General features: G+C 37.0%; 1 protein-coding gene across 2 annotated transcripts in view; it reads right to left on the reverse strand.

Moving 5' to 3' along the window:
* The window catches only part of LOC120634520 (solute carrier family 12 member 9), a 29939-nt gene extending 5922 nt beyond the window's left edge, over positions 1 to 24017 (reverse strand). The window contains exons 1-16 of one of the 2 annotated variants that reach the window (XM_039905196.1): positions 23834 to 24017; positions 21332 to 21466; positions 18994 to 19116; positions 16893 to 17027; positions 15717 to 15851; positions 13822 to 14024; positions 11397 to 11601; positions 10002 to 10181; positions 8153 to 8242; positions 6697 to 6812; positions 5918 to 6003; positions 4877 to 5078; positions 4214 to 4345; positions 3316 to 3423; positions 2223 to 2371; positions 1404 to 1595 (exon numbers count right to left, since the gene is read on the reverse strand). In XM_039905196.1, the coding sequence (XP_039761130.1) occupies positions 1404 to 1595; positions 2223 to 2371; positions 3316 to 3423; positions 4214 to 4345; positions 4877 to 5078; positions 5918 to 6003; positions 6697 to 6812; positions 8153 to 8242; positions 10002 to 10181; positions 11397 to 11601; positions 13822 to 14024; positions 15717 to 15851; positions 16893 to 17027; positions 18994 to 19116; positions 21332 to 21449 (2174 nt within the window). In that variant the 5' untranslated portion in view covers positions 21450 to 21466; positions 23834 to 24017. Of the gene's footprint in view, positions 1 to 1403; positions 1596 to 2222; positions 2372 to 3315; positions 3424 to 4213; positions 4346 to 4876; positions 5079 to 5917; positions 6004 to 6696; positions 6813 to 8152; positions 8243 to 10001; positions 10182 to 11396; positions 11602 to 13821; positions 14025 to 15716; positions 15852 to 16892; positions 17028 to 18993; positions 19117 to 21331; positions 21467 to 23391; positions 23760 to 23833 lie in introns of those variants that run through there. The other variant, XM_039905195.1, reaches the window with a different exon arrangement.
* Between the last annotated feature and the right edge of the window lie 566 nt (positions 24018 to 24583).

The following is a 24583-nucleotide window of genomic DNA, read 5'->3' on the forward strand; positions in this document are numbered from 1 at the left end:
CAATTATCTCCCCCAGAGAAAGGATAAAAAATTCACTCCTATAAAGCTGTGTAATATCCAAGTAACATATGTGTAATTATAATCGGGGTAAACTTCTCGTATTCCATTTTTCCGTGTTTTAGCAGGTGAACACGTTAATTATATCCCCTGTCATGGGATATAGTAGCTATCCCTGGAAATTATATTTAATGCGTTAGAGTAGATTCCAAAACATTGGATAATATATTTTAATAACTTCTTACGCTTGATATTGCGTTGGGTAAAGGCAATATAAGCCGTGTGGTGTCAGCAGATCAGAATACAGTCGTCACCACTCTTCTTTAAGCGGGTATTGTACGAGACCACTCAGGGAATATGACGGAGGAAGGCTAGCAGCGAGCGTCGTATGTGGTACTGCTACCATCTACCAAGCCGTCTGCTCGCGTGGTGATCATGGGCAAACCATCCCTTTAGGAATGGCGTTAAGTCCAGTAGTGAGTGGACTGTAATAGGCTTTAGATAATTATGCAGTCTTATTTTCAGTTTTCGGGAAGAGAGGGGCTGATAACCTCTTTTAAGGTAGTAACAGCGTAACGGGACAGTGCCTAGTAACCACCTTAAGGGTTGTAACAGCATCAACGAAAAGCGCGGAAGCTCGCCATGAGAACAGCACCAGGGCTCGACAACATCGGGGTGATGGGGACACGACAGAATTAAGAACATACAGAATTCGTGTACACGACTAATATTGAACTATCAAAAGCAACTTTAGAAAAGTTTCACGAACAGGCGGTTAGTCACTTCATTAATTTAGCAGTTGAGAGTATTTATTTTACCTCTAATGTTCTAAGCGTTTATTATAAAACGAGACGAATGGAAAAGTTTGTGATCTAGAAACATTCCGCGGCGTGAAGTGAGACGTGCTCGGGGCGTCTTCTCTGTTTTTGGACACAATGCACTGCATGCACTGTATGCATAAAGGCTGAAGGAGAATTCTTTATGCTCTTAATTCCGTGGAGGGGACGTCGACCCGGAGACTCCAGGACTCTCCACTGACTGCGCTCCGCTCGGACTGGACTCCGGCAGAGGTTCGGCTTGACGTATCGGACTAGGGTGAGCTTTTGGTCTAATGGCTTAGTCCGAACGTGGCGTGACCTTGGCAAGGACCCACGACCGGGTGATGTCAGAAATCAGAGCCCTCGTCTTCACCGGCGACGCCATTGTGCAGGCGTTGTATGTTTGTTACCTAATTGGGACACGTTATTAGTAGTTATTTGATTTGCAGGGACGTCAAGGGCATGTTCGGGCTGTCTCCGGGGTCCGGAGCATAAGTGGAAAGAATCTTAATTATTTTGGGTGTCGGACTGCAGATAATTAACAATACAAATCTGAGATATGGGGAAGTTGATGATGATATACGATACCTCTCCACCGCCGCCATGTCCAAGTTGTGGAAGTGTCTGCAAAGACACACGTTCTTGTTGACGCAGAGCACGTCGGACACGATGCGCACGTACTCCGACGCGGAGAGGCGGGGGGAAGCCGGGGTGCGGGCGGGGAAGATCACAGTGCCGTTGTCAAGGTCGAAATCGGTTGATGTGTAGGGCGATGTTGGGCTGGAACCGAATTAAATAATTAACAAGTGGATTATCTGTGTAAGCTGCGCCATAAATTTATCTATCTATTGTAAATGTGAAAGTACGTTTGTATGTTCGGCTCAAACACTGCACCGATCTTAATATGTTTATCTGTATATTATAATTATTTATGTATGTTAGTCATCTTAGTACCCATAACACAAGCTACGCTTACTTTGGGGCTAGATGGCGATGTGTGTACTGTCATATTATATTTATAAAAAATAAATTAAATATTGCAATCAATTTTTAATAGGGTCTACTAACATTGCGCTTTTTAGAGCAGGTGTCGCAATTCCAGCACCATTTGCATTAATTATATATTGAATTTAGGTGCATTTGTAATTTGGTGCACACCTTTTCAATATTATTATAATTTCATACATTTTAATGTATAAATTCCATTGACGTTTCAGTCGCTATAATACTGATAAAAATGCATCTAATTTCGGCATCGCATTTGTATGAGTATTATAATATATAAATTTGATATTTTCTCCAAATACTTTAATAAAAATCATTAAATAAAAAAAGGGCCAGGGGAGAATACCGCAGAAAAAAAGCGGTTACACAATTTGCATGGTGATAAAAAGGAAAAAAACTTACTCCCTAAAGAAGTCCTTAGGAGGCGCCGTGTCCCTGAAGCCCAATAGAACCGTATCAGGTTTCATAGCTCCTAAACCAGAAAGCCTGGTGAGATGAGCTGCTCCGTTACGTATCGACTCAGCCAGGCATAGTTCTACGAAGGCTTTTACCTGGACAGTTATTTTTTTTTACTCAACTACACGTTTGTCTTTAATTCCATTGTCACCTTAAGTTTCTATTTTCTGTCTGAATGTGAGCAATCTTTATGTTACTTTAAGTTTAAAGTTCATTTTACGGCCGATTTGCGCAGTTTGAAGCGACACTGCTTTCTAGCACTTGGTTCGATTCCCATTACTGGAAAGTGTTGGTGTGATTAGCATGAATGTTTTTCAGTGTCTGGGTGTTTATATGTAAATTATAAGTATTTATGTATATTATTCATAAAAAAAAACATCATTTATACCCATAACACAAGCTACGCTTACTTTGGGGCTAGATGACGATGTGTGTATTGTCGTAGTATATTTATTTATATTCAAATTGTAAGAAAATAAAAACACACCCACTTACAGAAAATCTCATTTTAATGTGTTTACTTTTATTTATTTTATCGCACTTGTTTTTTTTTTTTTTAATTTTTAAAACATACTTTTAATGAAAGGATTTAGCATATTAATCGACAAGTTAGAAAAGAATCAGTGTAGTGTAAATTATGATACAATCTAAGATGGTAGTGGACTAGACTGTTAGGGGTATGGCAGTTATATTAAACACATAGCACTAATCGGTTTCTACGCGACATCCGGCATCATTATTCTGTAGTAATTTCTGGCTCGACTCGAGATTCGAACCCAAGACCTCGTCATACATAATCATCATCATCATCACCTCCGATAAACTTCCACTACTGGAGATAGGTTGTTTGTAGAGAGTTCCAAAGCCCAAGGTCATGGGCCGCTTGTTTCCAGCTCTCCCAGCGATTCGCTTCATGTCGTGTGTCCACCTCGTTGGAGGTTGCCATTCCAGCACCTTGGGACCCCACATATTCTCCGAGCATAGTTCTGTCCATCGCCCGCTGAGTGACTCCGAGTACATAATAATAAAGGTTTATTACCTTGAGATGGTCAATCAACTTGAGCCAGTATTTGTGTTCATCTGCCAACGGATCGCCACTTCCATCTAACTGGCCAACCCTGACGTGGCCAATCACAAACAAACCACCCTGGAAATAAATAGCACATATAATAATCTGCAGCATGTGGTATTAAGCCATGAAGTTAGGAGCAATTCAAACCCAAGCATTTTTATCATTTAAGTAATTTAAGATATCGTTTATATTTTTTATTAATACATAACTATAACCTAAAATAAACTATTTAAAAACTAAATAAAATCTAAAACGTCCTCGAAACCACCGCAGCGAGGCACAGTTCCTAAGATGCTGCATTGCCCCTCTGGATGGCCAAACTAATTCGTTGGCCAAGGTAACTGCCCGCTCTAGGATCACCGGTAGACTCGATATATATAGATATCGTTTTATATAAACTTTGAAATTATTGAGAGGCATCTCAAAGATTTCATTCGGTAATATACAATTGCCCTTGAATGATTTAGCAATTTTATGTAGCCTAACTGCACAACGAGTTTATTTTTGTTTCTTGATCGGACGAACTCTGCCAAAAGAAGCTGTAATTCTACTGGAACAAATTATCTTTTAAAATCATCATACCATTTTTTTTAGTTCATCCGAGGCTCTTTTAAAGTTGCGAAAGTACAGCATAATATGCAGGAGGGCAAATTGCGCTGGTATGGGCATATAATGCGTAGAGACAAAAGCCACATGACACAGCGAGTAATGAAGGCAAGAGAGGTAGAGGACGCTCACTTAACACCGACTAGAACCGTATTCAATGGCATGAAAACTCTGGTTCTTACGCCAGAAATGACACAAGACGGACAAGTATCAGGAGGGCCGACATAGGGAAAGCGCCAGGATAATGATGTATTCATACCTTTTTCTGATCGTTCACGAAGTCTATCAACGGTGCAGCTTGTCTTGGAGACCCAATGAGTAGGAGCATCTGCGGCCGCCAAAACTTTACGTGTTCCCGCCGAGGGTCCAACAGAAGTAAGTATTTTCGGACCTGGGAATATAAAACAAAGGAAAATTCTATGGATCATTGTCTAATAAACAAGACCAATGTTTTGAGATGGGCCTACACTACAGCTGTATTGAAAAAGAGCTAATTTTTACCCACAGCAGTTTTTACCTGATCCAAGATCCAAGATAACCTTATGGGACATGAGTGTCTAACCTCATACCGACCTTCCTGGTGCAACGGTGAGCGCTGTGAATTTAAATTGGAGGTATCTAGCTCGTGTCCCAGCGGGCCCAATTTGGGAATTATGACTTCTGATTCTTTTTTTGTAGTGCTACATATTCTACAACTATAGTCATACATAAGATTTTTGACAAACATTATTTTATCTTTCGTAAAAGAAATATATATTTTTAATAAAAAAGTGTCCTATGTTACTTCTCATGTTTCCAAGAATACGTGTACAAAGTTTCATGATGATCGGTTAAGTAGTTTTCGCGCCAAATCGTAACTAACAAACTTACATTCAGATTTATAATTTTAGGAATTAGTAGGACAAATAAAAAAAGAAATAACCTGATGGAAGATGAGCGCCTGGCTCAGACTGCCCCACTTGGGTTCACTCGCTGCGGGGGACAGTAAATGTAGCGCGATGACCAAAGAGCAGCATGCCAATGCGACTCCGCACGCATATGCGGGTCGCAACCCGAAAATCAGCGCCGCACAACCCACCAACCCGAGCAAGGATGTCAGCCACGAGAACTGTTTGAAGGTAGGCCTGTGAAGATGGAGTAGTTCAGCAACTAGTTTGTTAGAGCTATTTATGCAACAGTTACGTAATGCAGTTGCATACAATATTGTATGCACACTCAGAATCCCAGCAGATTATAAAACGAATTCCTTTTTCTTTTGAATATCAGATTTATTTGACATGGCTGCCATAAAGACAGTCATGTCTTTTGGACGGACTTAATCTGTACGGAACTACGTTCTTAGAAAGTCACCATTTTTCAACACATTATTTTACATTTTAATTATATTTTACTTTTATTGTGTTAATGTAAAACAGATAAAACTATAGTTTTTCTGTGGGTTTCTATGATTTTATCTTTTTTTTTTTCAAAGTGTACTACCAGTGTCAGTGGAACAACCCATTTGACCAAATGGTTATTAAAATAGGTGCAAGATGTGATCTCAAAATTCAAAGTCAAAGTCAAATATTTCTTTATTGAAATAGGCACATAGATGCCACTTTTGATGCGTACATTCCATGTGAAATATGACATAAAAGAGAGTTGATGGAGATAACTAAATTCGACAACTTAAAACTAATGCTACGAAGTTTCCAAACGCACCCTGGTCTAAGAAGAAGCTCCCAACAAACATAGCCGGTTGTTTTTTTTTGTATCAACATCACACATTGTCATTTAAAACTATTAAAGAAGCAACCTGGTTAGAGCAATAATTTACTCCCAAGCATTTTTATTGTTGACGTAGTCCTTAATACTATGATAGGACTTTTCTATAAGCTACTGAAATGAACGTTAACTTTTAAAGTCAGTTATAAATCAGTGCACACTTTGCTCGTTTTTTGCGTCACGATTGTGATAAACTTACCTAAAGTTAGGAGCGGAAGCGAGGTCCAATCCAAGGCAACCGAGGTTTATCGCGAAATAACTCGTCATAAATAGCACCGAGTTCACCTACCGACAATGGGTTAACATTTATTTATATTGCACCAAATAATAATTTATTCAGGAAAAAACTGAAGACTTGGCTTGTCGAGAAGGCTTTCTACAGTTGTAATGAATTCTTGGAAAGTAAAATATTGTGAAGATTGACTTTATTTATTTTTTATTATAGAATAATATTATAATGAATTTATGAATTCATATACATTTGCATGAGATAATTTATTATTTAATAATTACTTTGTGACATATAATATTAATATTTATGAATAAATGACTATTGACTATTGACATTTAACTATTGATAATAATAGTAATATTTTGTCCACATGATTGATGGCGCAGTGGGCAGCGTCCAAGGCTGTGAGTTCGATTCCCACAACTGGAAAATGTTTGTGTGATAAACATAAATGTATTTCAGTGTCTTGGTGTTTTTATCTGTATATTATAAGTATTTATGTATATTATTCACAAAAACATTCATCAGTCATCTTAGTACCCATAACACAAGCTACGCTTACTTCGGGGCTAGATGGCGATGTGTGTATTATCGTAGTATATTTATTTATTTATTGTTTATCTAATGTGTAAACACCTTTCACCTCTCAACCTCGTGTAACGAAATGTGCTTAAACGTGACCTTGAAATTCACTTCAAAATTTCGGGGAAGTCGCGTTGTTTAAAAATATAACCTTCAAAACTAACCTGTGCAATAGTATTGAGTGATCCAGCCATTATACCAACTTGCACCAAGAGATAGGACGCTATCACAGCCAGCACGGGGTTCCCTGATCTGGATACCATTGGACGGAGTAGAAAACCTGGTGGAAATTCATCATCATATCTGAGCAGTTGAGTCTTTTTAGCTGGCAGCCAGCTTAGCTCCCTCATGGGGAAGTGATCCAGCATTAACCAAGGAGCATACAAACAGTTGCTGCTTCGTGTGAACCAAAAAGCATGCAAACACTGGAAGTTGTACTTTTAATTTTATTATATTAGTATTTAATGAGCTGTGGGGAGGTGACAGAGAGTAGAAAACCTGGTGGAATTGGATCATCATCTCTGAGCAGTTGAGTAATATATTTATAGCTGGCAGCCAGTTTAGCTCCCAATGGTGAAGTGATCCAGTGTTAACCAAAGAGCCAACATACAATTGCTGCTTCGTGTGAACCAAAGAGCATGCAAACACTGGAAGTTGTAGTTTTAATTGAATTGAATTAGTATTTTATGTGAACCAAAGAGGATACAAACACTCCCAGTGACTTTATGCTCCTTATTTTTATTTGAGTTGGTGCGTTAATTTAATTGGATTTTATGAGGTGTATCATATTTTTTTAGTTAAAGTATAAGCCGGGATGAACATCATACTTCATAGAGATTTAACATCGGTTTTCTACATCTGAACTGGTACTGAGAATTTGTGGAAAACTCTATCTAGAGACTATAGACTTTTTAACTTAATTTGATAAAGTATTGAAAGAAGTTTTATAAAAGAACTAGCGGTCGCCCGCGTTCTCTGTCCACATTTATTACGGTTTTTTACTAATCCTATTCGTTCATTTCCCTGGAAACAAATGTAGCCTATGTCACTCTCCCTTATTTCAACTAACTCTATGCCAAAAATCAAGTTGATTGGTTGCTTAGTTACGGCTTAAAGGAAGTACAAACAAATAAACACACTTTCGGATTTATAATATCCGTTGGTTTTATACAATTTTTTTACAAATTTTATGGAGAATAAATGAGAAAATGGACTGTATATATTATTATATTGATTCGTTTCTTGTATAATGTTGATTACGATAAATGGTAATGAACGATTTTGTGTGCGTCTACGCATTGCGCGAGATAGTTAGTTGAATGAATTGAATGCAGTGTTAGAGGTCGCGCGCTTTTCTCGCGTCCTGAACCAAACGCCGCTCGTCTTCGACAGGACCACGATAATATTTTATGGGATTTGCCGATATTAATTTTTTTTAAGTTATGTTCGGCCCGTGACATCCAACTTGACATATCGCACCTCCGCAGTCAGTCGTGACAGCGATCCATGCAACTGGGTCGAAATATCAACAAATCCTCAATATTATCGTGTTATTTTTAAAACATGTTGATCAACCAAGAAAATCCCAGTTTAAAATCTTTATAAAGCTTAATGACTCACCAAAAATATTGTCTTTTGCCAATGCTTCCAAAACTCTCGATGCACCAATCAAGTTGGACAAACCCGCTGAAAATGTAGCAGTTAACATTCCTGAAAAATATTATAATTTTAAATGCATCATCGTCATCAAGTTATTAGCGGCCCACTACAGGGTACGGCTCACCTCTCGAAGGGAGGGATTAGGTCGTTACCCACCATGCCGGGCAAGTGTGGCTGGACAGACTTCACTCGCCTTTGAGAACATTAAAAAGAACTCTCAGGCATGCAGGTTTCCTCACTATATTTTCTTTCACCATCAAAACAAGAAAAACTCACATAACTCTGAAAGATGCGTGTCGGAATTTGAACTCGGTCTCCCCGAAAGTGAAGCCGAAGTCCTACTAGGCTATCACAACTTTATAAACCCAACACGATAGCCGGACAGACTGTTTTAAATACTCTTAGAGGAAAGTCTATCTATATTTAGTAGCAAAAATATAGTGCAATATACTAGGCTATATAAAATTATTAATTAGTTTAATTAAAATATTTTACCGGTTGACATCTTGGAGATGTCACATAAAAAGTTCAAAGTTTGTATTAAACGTAAGCTTATAGAGAAGTCCTATTGTAGTATAAGTTTTTTTTTTTTTTAAATATACTGCGACAGTACACAAATCGCCTTCTAGCCCCAAAGAAAGCGTAGCTTGTGTTATAGGTACTAAGATGACTGATGAATATTTTAATAAATAATATACATAAACACTAAAATAATATAGATACAAACACCTAGACACTGAAAAACATTTATGTTCATCATACAAACATTCTCCAGTTGTGGGAATCGAACCCACAGCCTTTGACTCAGAAAGCAGGGTCGCTGCCCACTGCGCCAATTGGCCGTCAATAAATCGGCAGTTAGTATATATAATAATGTTTATAATATTATCTTACTCCGGGTCTCTAAAATCAAATAATTTCTTCTTAAAACAAACTCTTAAATATCTTTTTGAATGTCGCTTATCACTGTAAAAAACATTGGTGACTTTAAGAAAAGGTTTGATATATGAACTTGAGAAAAGAGTTCTTTACATATATATATATATATATATATATATATATATATGGGACAGAACGATATTTGGTGGATATAATTACGTAATTTGAGCTATTTTGATTTTATCAAGAAATCTTATAATCGATTTGCAATGTGCGGTCGATAATTAAGTGAGTGAGATTTGTGTTCCAAAAAGGGGTAAGCTGCACAAATTGTTTTGTAGATTAAACTATTTGCCTAGCTTTGCATAGTTTTATGCTTAAAATATTCTTTCTATTGTCGCGCGTAGCCTGAAGAAATGCCCTTTTTAACCCTGGCACTATGACTACTACTACTAGACCCCTGAGATCAGCTAGCCGAGGTCCACTGGTTTTTGGCAGAGTTCCGATCCTTCATCAAAAAACTCTCCTGGCGTCCAAACTAATTAGGCTTTTAGTATATAGGCATAACGTAGAATTAGTTTTAGCTTGCAGTAATTAGCTGTTAACTTGTAATGTCTCTGTAATGTCTCTGTAATTAAATGTTTTATAGATAAAGTGTCTCAGTGTGTCATTCTACGTAAACCCGTAAAAAATGGCACCCAACGTGGGGCAATATATATATATTTATATAAAAGCAAGTGATGTTTTATGAATGTTTTCTTAAAGTAGCTGCAAATGTTTATAGCTTACTAGCGTACCCACATCATTAAATTTTTAATTTAAGTCTCATAATATAGTAAATCATTTATTTCTCTAAGTCTTCATTGTCTTCTATTCTCTTCTCGAGCGGGTGAAGATCATTATCTACACCACAAAAAAAAATACGCCTTACCTACAGCTATGAAAGGTGGCCAAATGTTAATAGGCAGTAGATACACGTAGTTGTTCTGCAGAAGTTCACGGGAGCACGTGGCAGCTGTTAAAACTACTAAAGCTGCATAAGACAGCGCGGTGAACAGCAAAGCAGTCAGCGTGCCTAGAGGGATACTGCGGGAGGGACTCTTGAGTTCCCCTGGAAATTAAAAAATATATATATTTCAAACAAAAAGTCGATATAAAAATGGTTAATGGTTCATAACGTATGTTAGTTGGAGGGGGTCGATTAAAATCTCATTTAATCTTACGTTGGACTGAGGGGGAGATCTGGGCAAATATCACGCTGGGTTCAATTCCCACTGCTGGAAAATGTTTGTGTGATGAGCATGCATGTTTTTCAGTGTCTGGGTGTTTATATGTATATTCTAAGTATTTATGTATATTATTCATAAAAATATTCATCAGTAGTCATCTTAGTACCCATAACACAAGCTACGCTTAATTCGGGGCTAGATGGCGATATGTGTCGTATCGTAGTATATATATTTATAAAAAAAAAAAAAAAAATTTGAAAAAAACAGAAATTTAAACTTATATAAAAATAAATAAATACTTGGCATCATACATGACATGCAACCAGACCAGCCCAGAGGAAATTTAGAACATTCCCAAATTACCCCGGCCGGGGATCGAACACGGGACCTCACATTTAAAATCACAGAGCTCACCGCTGCACCGGGGAGACCGTTTTGGAATAGTATAGCGTTATTTTTAGATCTGATAATTTAGTTCCTTCTTAGCAGTACGCCGGGGAGGTCGACAAAAAATTTAACAAACGTATATTTGACTGAAGCCGTGATAGCACAGTAGATAGGACTTTGACTTTCGTTGGGCCGAGTTCGAATCCCAGCACTCACCTCCAACTTTTCTAAGCTATGTGCGTTTTAAGCAATTAAAATATCACTTGCTTCATCGGTGAAGGAAAACATCGTGAGGCAACCTGCATGCCTGAGAGTTCCCCATAATGTTTTCAAAGAAAAGTGTGTGAACTACTCTAGCTTCATAGCTTAATATAAATTTACTGTGAGACGGTGATAACAAAAAAAAAATTACCCGGCTATGTTTGTTGTGTGCTCTTCTTAGACATGGGCGCGTTTGGAACCCTCGTAGCTTTAGGTTTAAGTTGGCGAACGAAATTATCACCCTTACAATTATGTTAACAAATATGTATGAACGCTTCATAAGTGCCTGTGATAGGCCTACAATAAATTTTGAATTTGAATTTGAAAGGTGTGTGGAGTCCACCAATCCGCACCTGGCCAGCGTGGTGTACTACGGCCTTAACCCTTTCTCATTGAGAAGAGACCCATTTCCTTAAAAAGACATCAAAAGACTGACTTAAAAAACTCACCACTCATATTAGCACCGGCCATGACACCAGTCACTCCGGTGAAGAGTACTCCAAAAACGGAAGCAAAATCCACCATTTCCCCACTCGTTGTGGTGTAGTCACGTGCGTATTCGGAGTACAGGTTCTGTTTTAGTGTTAGCGAGCTTAGACCCGTGTAGGAGAAGTTCGTTGCGTTCACTAGGTGGTTAGTGTCGGGCTTGTCTATCTGCGGAAGAACACAATTTTTTTTACAGTCACATTGCCTGAGTACATGAAGCGTCATCACCGGCTGTAGTGTTTTGTTGCAATTGTGTATTCTTTTATTTTTATTTTGTTTTATTTTAACAATTTCCACCAATAAATAAATAATAAATAAATATAACAATCCGCAATATATTCGGACAATAGGCAGTCTGAAACGGCGACATAATTTAATTTATTTTAATATATTATATACTAGCTGTTGCCCGCGACTTCGTCTGCGTTTGATTTTGTTTTTTGATGTGCCATTCAATTTAGATGTAGTTCTAAAAAATTTAAATTATTTAGTATAGCGATACTAAATAATTTAAATTTTAGCCTTAAATTAGGGGTTTGCTGCTGTCCGTTGAGGAGTTCTGTCCTCTATCTCCAACCACATTCATCAGATCTACACAAAGTTTGGGCAAAATTAAATACATATTATAACCTCTATAGTACAAAAATAATTACATATTTAAATCGGTTATAATTTGTCGGAGTTATGGTGTAAAATCGTCAACCATTTTCATCCCCTCTCCCAAAGGAAACTAGCTTAATGTCGGGATAAAAAGTTTCCTATATTACTTCTAACACTTGCAAGAATATGTGTACAAAGTTTCATGAGGATCGGTTAAGTAGTTTTTGCGTGAAAGTGTAACAAACAAACTTACATTGACATTTATAATATTAGTAGGGATATTTACCAAATTTATAAAAATGGTATCAACAAATTAAAATTGATGTAATATTTTTTTATGATAAATCTAATTTACCATACATTAGATTGTTAATGTTTTTATGAACTTTAATTTTAATATGTATTATTTTCATCGCATGTTGCTATAAATAAAGGCTATTTTTATTTTTTTTTCATATTTATACCAATCCGCATTGGGCCAGCGTGGTGGACTACGGCCTTAACCCCTTCTTATTGTAAGGGGAGACCCGTGCCCTGTAGTTGGACCGGTAATATATTGCTCTAGCTCTAGTATATGCTATATATATATTATACTAGCTGTTGCCCGCGACTTCGTCTGCGGTTGATTTTGTTTTTAAATTATTCAGTATCGCTAAGCCTTAAATGAGTATAGTAGTTATATATATGTATAACATGTGACTGTCAATTAATTATAGACAAATAATTTGCAATAAAATAAAATTGCGACTATAATTAAAGATCTAAGCTATCCTATCTCTTAAGTTGGAGCAGACTGCTCACGGTGTGCCAATTTAATTTAAAATCGGTTAAGTAGTTTAGGAGTCCATCGCGGACAAACATTGTGACAGGAGATTTATATATATTAAGATATATGTGGCAAAGGGCAACGAAAATTTTTGTATGTACTTTTGTTTGTTTGGACTGTGTATTATCGTCCGTCAGCGATTTCCATTTTTTTTCAAAATTGCATTCACGAATAAATCTTTTTTTTTTAAATGACGGCTACGTTTTAAAAAAATAAAAATTGTGTAATGATGTATGTTTCTCTTGTATATGACGTTTAGAAGATCAGAGATAAATAAAATACTGTCAACTGCTAAACGGAATGAAGCGATGGAGCTGTTTGAGAAACACTCTAAATTGGAGTGGTTTTGATGCTTCAATATTAGTCGTGTACGCGGTTTCCGTATTTAATTCTAAGCTCAGGACGCTGATTGCATCTGTGTGACCTTCACTCATCGAAGTCACGGGCAAAGGCTTTTTTTTATTCCACTAACAGTTAGCCCTTGACTGAAATCACACCGGGTGCGAAGTGATGATACAGTCTAAAATGGTAGCGGGTTAATCTGTTAGGGAGAATGGTAGTCATACCCCTAATCAGTAGTCATACCTATTAGCGGCACGTTTTTGTCGGTAAGGTGGTAACTAGCCACGGCCAAAGCCTCCCACCAGACCAGACCAGAGAAATTATAAATTCCCAAATTCCCCCTGTCGGGAATCGATCTCGGGGTCTCTTACTTAAATTCATAGCGCTCACCGTTGCGACACGGCGGTCGTCGAAGCTAGTGAAAAATTTAAGGGCTTCTTTTTAGACCAGAGCGCGTTTGGAACCCTCGTAGCTTTAGTTATAAGTTGACGAATTAAGTTATCGCCATCAACTCGCTTGTCACTGTCATAGTTTACATGTAATGTACGCATCAAAAGTGCCATCTATGTGCCTATTTGAATAAAGAATTATTTGACTTTGACTTTGACTTAAATAATCACCTCTCCCGGCGCGGTGATGAAGAAGCTTAGCAGTGCGCTGAACAGACAGACGACGGTCGTGACCCAGATGGCGAGGCTCGTACGCGCGAACAGAGACGCCCCCGCCAGTGAGACGCTTAGCCCCGCTGCGTTCAACGCCGAGCGGTACAGAAACCTGTACCACGGCCCGTCTGGCAACCCAGGACTGTCCCCCACCAGGTATCCTGTAAAGATATATTGCATTGAAGTACTGTCGGTTATCAAGTAACTAAAATGTCATTTGCTTCAACGGTGAAGGAAAGCATCGTGAGGAACCATGCCTGAGAGTTCTACATCATGTTCTCAAAGGTGTGTGGACACCACCAATCCACACTGGGCCAGTTTGGTGGACTACGGCCTTAACCTAACTTGTGTAATTTGACCCGGCCCTGTAGTTGGGTTAGGTTGATATTATGACAATGACTGTGAATTCTTTGTTATAAAAAAATATTTCGTTGATATCGAAAGGTATATCTTTTACACTTACTGTCACTGCGTTAGGTCTATTAGCATCACAAATTCACAGTTTTTCCTTTTTTTTAAATACAATTTAAAATGTATTGTTTTTCCTTATTAAATTCACTCATTTTGAACGAATTAAAACTAGCCGGAAGCTAAATTTCACTGTTTTGTTTCTTTTTTTATTAATGGCACCAAACCCAGCCAGATACATAATAGCACAGCCACAATTACAAATTTATACATCGTTATCATATCAATCGATTACCGGCCCGCTAAAGGACACGGGTCGGACGGGACGGACTCCATACATTTCTAACATAAATAAATATATAGTTAGAAAACTATGTCCGAAATCGATCAGGAAAACGTTACTGTACTTCTATCCGCATCGAATATAAATATTATACTACATTATGATATTAGGAAGGGGTAAGAAAATGGGTTAAATCCAGGAGATGAAACTAATGAATTTTATAAATTCTAAATTCTAAATTAATTTATTTCAAGAAGGTCCACTTTAGAAGCACTTTGGAAACGTCAAGTCAGTCTGTTTGTTGTGTCTCTACCACCGGTTCGGAACGCAGATTTCACCAAGAGCCGGCAAGTAACTCAGCAGATTGCTCTTTTCAATATAATTGTGAGAGATGAGAGCGGAGTGGCCTGCTTCCAAGCAACCTTGTCGTCAATCATGTAGGAACCACGATTGAATTTATTTTTCTATCTTATCCTACTAATATTATAAATATGAAAGTGTGGATGTTTGGCTGAACGGATTTGGATGAAATTTGGCATGCGTGCAGCATAAGAACATAGGCTACCTTTTATCCCGCTTCCTTAAAAAGTTCCCGAGGGAAAATTAAAAATAGTTTACGAACTAAACCGCGGGCAGCAGCTTTGTAATTTGGTATACATGACACCTATGCTATGGAAAAGTTAAAAATAGTTAATAATAAAGTCTTAAATATGGTAAAATAAAAACGTCTGAACCGTCACGGGACGCCTGGCAGATGTGAAACATCGAAATTGTTTTTGTAAGTTATTGCAGATATTGTATAATGAAAAGATTAAGCATGACAAATTTGTTCCACAAATAAAAATAGAAAAAATACAACCAAATGGTTTGTAAGTCGGTTAATAACGACTGTTTTATTGAAAAAATTATATTCATTTTTATTGTTACATACGAAATACAAAAATGATTTATGATTGTCATACAGCGTGGCGATGCGTCGCCACGGCTTGTGTCGCCACGCCAACAATCAGCTTTACCCTCCGCCTATAGATGTTTCATATCAAAAAATTGTTAACGAACGAAGCTTTAGAAACAATTCTGAAGTCCACGCAGACGAAGTCGCGGGCGGAAACTAGTTCATCTGTATATTTTAGCCAGCAATCCTGGCGTGACTAGTACTCACCATTAGGTCCAAAGTTTTCAACCATAGCCTCTGTGCAAGCAGATATACATAGTGCGCTGGATACTACATTCGCGAAGAAAAACAACGTTCCTATAGCACCTCCGAACTCGGGACCTAGAGTTCTGCTTATCATGACTGGAAGGATTTTAAGGAGATCTATTTCTGTTTTTTTTATTTGTGGTTTTCACACCACCAGTAAAATTGCAGTCGTTTTGTACTGTAGATTGCAGTAGCGTGCATAGAGGTTATGCTATAAAAAACTTAGGGATAGGCATTGTTACAGTTATAAAAAGCCTTCCCTTAAGTATTTATAACTCGTACTGGAGATTTTCATCATTTTATATCATCTGCATACCCAGTGCATACCCTCTATGCACGCTACATGTAGATTGTCAACATTTTGGTAAATTTGTATTAAACAAAACTGCGTGTGTACTTATGTACATGCGTTAGAAGTTAAACTTCTTTGGCGTAACAAGATAAAAATCTTTCCAAAAATTTTGTCTTACGCCTTATTCTACGTTTGTAGAGAAAACGACACTAACAATAGAAAGAAGGTTTTTATGCATTGAAAGTTTTATAATAACACATTATCCAGTTCATTATCAGATCACCAGGTTTTACTAAACATTAAAATTTGTGATTTTTGTACAATTGAATCAATGAAAGTGCACATTGTCAAACCTTATAGCTAACTTCAGGGTGGCGGTTTTTTTGTTCAACGTTTTAGCCAACTTTATCATCGTCAGCATTATTCAAAATAAAATTCAAAACTGTTTTATTCATGAAGACCTTAACACAGGCACTTATGAAGCGTTCATACATTGTTAACACTAATGTTAGGTGAGAGTAGATAAAACAACATTCGTTAACTTAAAACTAAAGCTAGGAGGGTTCCAAACGCGCCCTGGTCTAAGAAAAGCCCACAACAAACTTAGGCAGGTTTTTTTTTGCTATCACCATCTCACCGTCGAGTTTCTGTTTAGATATGAAGTAAGAGCAATTCATACCCAATTTTTTTTTTTACTGAATTCATTTCATATAACTCGGTTTTGTTAACGCTTGCTCGCTTGGTTTGGTTTTAGAGAACGGACGCAAAGTTTTCCTACTATACTATTTACCATTTTTAAAGTTGGAACGACGATTTTTTTTCAGTTTTTTTTTTTAAAAGGATACAATAAACCCCGCCGCCCTCCACCGCTCCGTTAGTAGATATAGCGCATATAGACATCACGGTGAATCCAACTATTAGATACGCCAGTCCGAATTGACCTAGGGTCACTAGAAGTCCCGCGTTTCCCACTAGGTAACCTGAAATTTAAACAAATTTAATTAATCATCACATTATTTGACAGGATATTTCACGGACGACTGGCGCAGTCGGCAGCGACTTGCTTTCTGAGACTTAAGTTGTGGGTTCGCTTCCTACAACTGGAAAATGTTTGTGTGATGCATTGGCGTGCACAGAGGGTGTGCACAGGGTATGATAGAGCAAAAATAAACTTGCAGTGCAGTACACTAGACTACACAAAATAAGCAATTCATTTAAAGGAAATTGTATACAATTTTACAATAAATTACCGGTTGATATCTTGGGGATGTCACTAAAGAAGTTCAAAGTTTGTATTAAGCGAAAGCTTATATAAAAGTCCTATTATAGTATAAAGGATTACGTAAACGATAAAAAAGCTTGGGTGTAAACAATTGCTCTAACCAGGTTGCTTCTTAAATATTTTCTAATGACAATGTGAGATGGTGATAACAAAAAGAACACCCGGCTAAGTTTGTTGTGGGCTTCTTCTTAGACCAGGGCGCGATTGGAACCCTCGTAGCTTTAGTTTTAAGTTTACGATTGTAGTTATCGCCATCACTACTCACTGCTATGTACACATTTTGTATATAAAACGCATCAAAAGTGCCATCTATGTGCCTATTTGAATAAAGAAATATTTGACTTTGACTTTATGCAGATGATATAAAATGAAGAAAATCTCCAGTACGAGTTATGACAAATTTAAGAATAGGCATAGTAAGAGTTACAAAAAGCCTACCCTTAAGTATTTATAACTCTATGTATGTATAATCTGCATACCCTCTATGGCCGCAACTGTTGATAAGCATGTATGTCTGTCAGTGTCTGGATGTTTATATGTATACTTATGTTTATTATAAGCATTTATGTATATTGTTCATAAGAATATTCATCAGTCATTTTAGTACGCAACACAAGGTACGCTTACTTTGGGGCTAGATGGATTATATATATACAACGATCACAAAACGTTTGTTTTGTTATCATAATAGGTGACGGACCAAGCTGATGTGCGTTCCGGGGATAGAACCCGGAATCATATCAATGGACGCTTAAATTTCCTGTCATAAATAATACATCATGTTTATATATAACGCAATTTACTGTATAATATTAATTGTATATACATTATTTATTGCGTAAAAGATACATATATATAACATATCAGTATTATGTCATAGAAGTGGTGATAGCCTAGTGGTTTAGGGTGCGGCCTGCCGATGGAATGGATATAGTTCGATTTCCGTTAAAAGTTTCGAAGACTTTACATCGCGTGAGCAAGGGCGCGTTATTAAGGGCCCCAAATGGGTTCTTTTATTTTTAATAAACTACAATATCTCGAGGTGAAAATTAAAAATTTATTTATTTCACGTTGTTTTGCTATAACACGTGGTAAAAACTCGAAATTTATTTATCTGAGGCATGCCCAGTTTATAGGCACTTTTGAAAAGTCAAGTCAGTCTGTAGTGACTCTACCACCGGTTCGGAGGGCAGATTCATAAGTGATAATGTAGTCATAACTAGTAGCAGGCTAAGCTGTTTAGAGGTATGACAGTTATATTAAATCCTTTTACCTTCGGTTACTACGCGACATCGCGACCAGAGAACATTCGAAAACTATGTAAAACTATGTATTCCCAAGTTACCTCTGCCAGGGATAGACCCCGGGACGTCCTATCATAACACCACTGCGCTCACCACTGCGCCATTGAAACCAATTAGGGGTATGGGTTTAATATCGTACCCCCTAACAGGTTAGCCCGTTACCATCAGACACCATCATCACGTCATCAGCTGTGATTGCAGTCAAGGGCTTAATTGCAGTGGAATCTTCTGCTGGTGTTTCTGAAGACGGCTATTAGTGAGATGTAGACAGCGTCGTCACAATAGATCGCGACCGGTGACATCAGGGTCTGAATGGAGCTGGACCTGGAGAATGTAGCAAAAGAAGAAGAACTTTCTTACCCATTCGTATAAACACGAGTGCGCTGAACATTGATAGCACCACGGGGCAGAAGACGCCGGCGAATGTGCCGACTTTCTTGATGCCGGGCCTCTCGGACCTGAACTCCCCAAATTCCACATATCCTGAAACAAAACATTCATCATCATCATATAAACCCATAACCGGCCCACTACAGGGCACGGGTCTCCTCCCACAATGAGAGCAGGTTAAGGCCGTAGTCCACCACGCTGGCCTAGTGCAGACTGGTGGACACCACACATCTTTGAGAACATTGAGTAAAACTCTTAGGCATGCAGGTTTCCACACGATGTTTGCCTTCGCCGTTGAAGCAAGTAATCTTTTTTTCATTGCTTAAAAAAAGGCACATTACTTAGAAAAGTTAGAGGTGCGTGCTGGGATTCGAACTCGGCCCCTCGAAAGTGAAGTCGATGTTCTACCCACTGGCCTATAACCGCTTGAATCGTTCTTCGCGTCATCATTAATATTTAAAAGCCAGGGCTAACTTGTCCACTACACAAATAATTAAATGTTTTCTAACCACAATAAATAAATTACAACATAGAAAGTCTAGTAGAGGACAGAAAAAAAGAAAAAAATAATAATAATTTAGGCGTATGTTGCTTCGTTGTGGTCAACGGGTCGTAGCACCATGGCAGTAAATGCCAAGGAATACTACAACGCTGATTTTCAAGTAATAAACGGATAGTTTATTTAACTAGGTGTTTGTACGCTAAAGAAACAAAAATTTCCACCGCCCACTACCCACTACGCCTGGGGAATAAGGGTTATAAACAGATTTATAAGTTTATTTTTTGGCTGTTACACTAAAAAAAAAAACTAATCACTAAAAATAACAAATATTTAGTCACAAAGACCGCCTAGAAACACAAAAATTTTAGTGAATATCACATAACAATACAATTTTAAACACGCTGAAAATATCAAAGTTTTTAATCACATCAATAACTTCTAAAAACACGGCAGTATTCATGAATTCTTGATTAACACGTTGAATAAAATAAATACTCAAATTAACAAAGGTAAGTCACAAAAGTAACGCCTAAAGCACAACAATATTCATGAATATATAATAAAAATACAACTCAGCGCAATTTAAACGCTAAAAATAACAAAAATATTCATGAATAATAAATACAATACCACTTGAATTTTTCTCAGCCATTTTGGCGCGTGTTAACAATAGCTCAGTTGTTGTTTTAATGTTATCGTGCAATTTCAGTTGACCTCAAGACAGATGTTTTTGCAGCAACCTTGGAGTACAAGGCGCAATGACATAGTGAAACTTTCTTAGCCTATTTAGAATTGGGTCGCTTAAAAATTATACTAAGCACACACTCTCTCTGTGGTAGGTTAAAGGGATTTAGAGCACTGGCCCACCACGCTGCTCTAATGCGGGTTAGTGGGATTGGATGATAAACACACGTTAGTGATAATAACCGGGACCGACGGCATACAGTGGCGTGCACTTAATACATGCGCGAAAGCATTGCCTACCCAATTTTTTTTATATAACTCGTATGGTAATTTTTTAAATTTTATGCCATCTTCCCGCTTTATGCATACCCTGGTCAAAAGCTGACGCTACTGACGGTATAGAAGCGAGACTCTTAGAAGCTGCATCAACTTCCTGTCTCGGAGTTGGTATTCGCAATTCTTAATTACTAACCCAAACTAGATACCGTACCACTAAACCGACGTGGCAGCTTAGACCTTTATTCGCACTCAATATATAATACTACCCGGTGTCAGAGACCTGTTTGTGAGTTATTCTCTGATAAGAATTATTTTCACACTATTTTGTGACGAGACAAATCCGCTTTTATATCGTTCACCACGTGCAGATCTTCCAAAAACGCACGTATTCGCGTTTCGCTTAGATTTTTTCTCAGGAGTGGTTGACTTCACAAGCAATTGTGCGTTGCGAATGAAGTTGAATGATGCGATTGACACCCTGTGAATTAGCCTTGTTGTTTCGGATCGTAGCAAAAGATTTCTAGATTTCCTTTTAACCTCCGACGCAAGAGCGACGCTGTGTTGAAAAGTTTGACGTGTGTCTTTGACGCGTTTCGGTGTGTCTGCGTGCGTGCGTACGTTTGTTTCTGGCATCATAGCTCTCGAACGGATAAACCGATTTGGATTTTTTTTTATGTGAATAAGTCTGGAGTGTGCTATGTTTAAAATCTAATATGGTTGACATTAAAATGGGAAAAACATTTTTTTTTCAATCTCTCTCTTAAAAAATGTTGTTGAATGAAAGATGGACAAAAAAACGAACTCATACACTTTCAATGTTTGTAAGGAAAAGTAAGAATTTACCATCTCCAGGAGGCCTTGGGGGCGAAGCTCTGCCAAACCTCAGTCTTAACTTATGCATTAGTCCATTTGCAGATGTGTCATTCACACTCGGAGCGAGTGGATCCAAAGTATCCGCCATTTCTGAAGGCTTCGTCCCTAAAACAAAAGAATAACCTTCTGTTATAGCCTAGTGGTTAGCGGCCTCTCTTTCGGGGAAGGACCGAGTTGGAACCCCGGCACACATCCTTGAAAGTTTCGGAGTTATATGTTTCAGGCAATTAAATATTATATGGTTTAATGGTAAAGGAATACATCGTAAAGAAGCCTGCTTAAAATAAAATGTCGTGCCGTCCTTTTTCATGGGGAGCATTTTGATAAGGATAGCATTACTTCTAAAATTTGTGTGCAACAAAATTACCACCAATATATTCCTATGTTAGCCACAGCACAACTAGCATGGGCAGGAGACAATTATTTCCCCGGGGAAAGGATATAAATTTATCTTCTCCCACAGCTTTACAACTATCAGAGCACTGGCGCACATGTGGAAATAATATGCAAATAATATATATGTGTAATAAAAAACCGGGGTAAACTTCTCCTATTCCATGTTCCCGTGCTTTAGCAGATGGATACGTTAATTATATCCCCTAGATTTTCAATGTAAACTTATTGGAAATAAGAAAGTGTTACTTTGCGAGAGTCCACAATATTATATGCACATGTAAAACATATTTTACTATACTATTTAAGCAACTTTTTAACTCGTAAAAAACAAAGGAAAAGATACATTTGACTCTTTAAAAATAACCCGAGCAAAAGGTGACCTTATAACTAAGAGTGATCTCTTTGAACACGTTATGGATGTTATAATTGAGAGACGGGAAATCGCAATTATATAAATATACGTACATAGACACACACTCTAAGGTAGCTCTAAAGTAAGTATCGTAATTTATATATAACAAGAAATGAATATACATAGAATATACAATATACATATATTAATAAAAAGAACATAACATAAAGAGATATTAAGCATACTTATGAAATTCATAAAATTCACATTCTATATAATTTATGTTATGGCCCTTGCATGTGTCTCTTCCAATTATAAACTATGAAAAGGTACTAAATTTTAACAATTTTAACACATTTTGTGTCTTGAGTTAACAACGGAAGTTTCTAACAAATTTTTTTTCAATTGAAACAAAACGTAACCAAACCATCAGCAATGTGCTAATGCTTCTGTCTTTACCAATATGCTGATACGGACGGAATTACTGTGGCCCAAGCTGCAGTACAAATTGCAATAAAGAAAAAAAAGAAAGATGAAGTCAATTCTTTCCATGCAAACATTGATCCGCACAATATGTGTATCGAAAGTGCCATCTATGGGCCTATTTGAATGAAGAAATATTTGACTTTGATTTTAAACTCCAACGCAACCTGCTAAGTAGCTCGCCCATGCAATATCTTCGTTTTCTACAGTCCTAATAGCCCAAGTGTGAAATTTAACAGCCTTTCTAAAAAAGGGCTTTCAAATGCATAAAGAATTATCAAATCAGACTGTTAGTTCGAGAAATAAGCATGTTCAAACAGACACACAGAGATATTAAAAAAACAGCATAAGATAAATTATTAAATCGTTAATCAGCAATTAGTCAAGCAATTGTTTATTACCGCAGATACCAATTATTATAAACAATTAAATGCCATCAAATTGCTTGTACAGGAGCCAGTAGTTACAATGACTCTTATCTGGAAGCAATGAATCATGTAACACAATTCACAATCCTTATTCCTTTATTCATATTGACTTTCAAATGAACATAAAACACTAAAAAAACACTCTCTGATCTTAACTGTATGTTACTGATCATAACTTAATACTTTAAATGGCATTGAGTATTTTATAATATGGGAGGTGGGAGGATTACTTTTGCTGCCTTCTGAACAGGATGTGATTACTCACTGGTACAAAATAAAGATCTTTATAAGATTAAATACTGCTTTGAAATCACATACCACCTCTTAAAACTTCATTAGGTAAAAATAAATTTATAAATAATAACACTTACTTAAATGTATGTCTTCCATAGTTTATTTTAACACTTCAATCAATGCACAAATATTAAGTTTATCTTTCAGAACACAATCAACTCAATTTTTATTCTGTAATGCACTTTGAACCAAAAAATTACTTAGACATCAGAAAAAGTAATTCAATTATGAAAACAGTTCCGAATTATATCAACGGAGCAGTACTAAACGAATGTCGGTTACCTATATACGTTAGTATACACATGATCTTTGTAGAAACTTTGAAGGGTGATCTCATCCTTACAAAATATAACTGTATGTTACAAAAAAAGATACAGGACTATGAAGTTGCGTCTTATTAGTACCAGTTACTTGAAAACTCTGTGCTTATTAACCTACACAGTAACAGCTCACTACACAAAAGAAACAATACAGTTGCAGTTCTCTATCGGAGTTTCCCATAAACTTAAAATAACTTACGATATTTTGTGGGTCAATTAATCTTGCTCTATGAATTTTCTCCTTGTATGTCTCCTTATTTTACTGTTTGATTAGATGCATTATGTACTATTGGTTCTAATTTTATCAATAACATAAGTTATATTTTGGAAAAACAATTTGAAATCCTTTGTGTACATGTAATCATTTATTGACATCTGTCATTTGGATTCTGACTGAATCTGAATAACAGTGTTGCACACACAAAAATATCTATTTTGGACGTGTCAGACACGAGTTTGTATTCAAGCAATGGCTTGAATACAAACTCGTGTCTGAAACGCATTTTTAAATAATATACTCGCTCGAGGTTTTTCCTAGTGTTTGGTTTGAATTCTTGTAGGAAAGAATAAAGGAAAATATTTAAATAAAAATTTTCGTTGCGCATTAGTGTAATGAGAAAGTCCAAAGGTTCTTAATTCGATGTTTAGTTTGAACCTAGTACCTATCTAGCCCTTCTATTCTTAAGACGATTTAAACTTTGACGAGTTGACATCAGAAGCTCCAAGGATGTCGCGCTCGGTTACAGAGAGTTTTAGTTTTAATTGTTACATATTCACCCTGTTAAATTCCATTGTTCAAATACATCACTTTAAAAAAGTGGGATACTACCTAACCAGTAGGAAAAATAAAAGCCACTATGATAATGAAATCTTATTGTTTATTTGTTATCACACATACATGTACTTATTGTACATTAGCTTAGTACAAAACGTTTTTTATTATTGTAGT

The sequence above is a fragment of the Pararge aegeria genome, chromosome 24, assembly GCF_905163445.1.
Source record: "Pararge aegeria chromosome 24, ilParAegt1.1, whole genome shotgun sequence".
Taxonomy (NCBI): Eukaryota; Metazoa; Arthropoda; class Insecta; order Lepidoptera; family Nymphalidae; genus Pararge; species Pararge aegeria.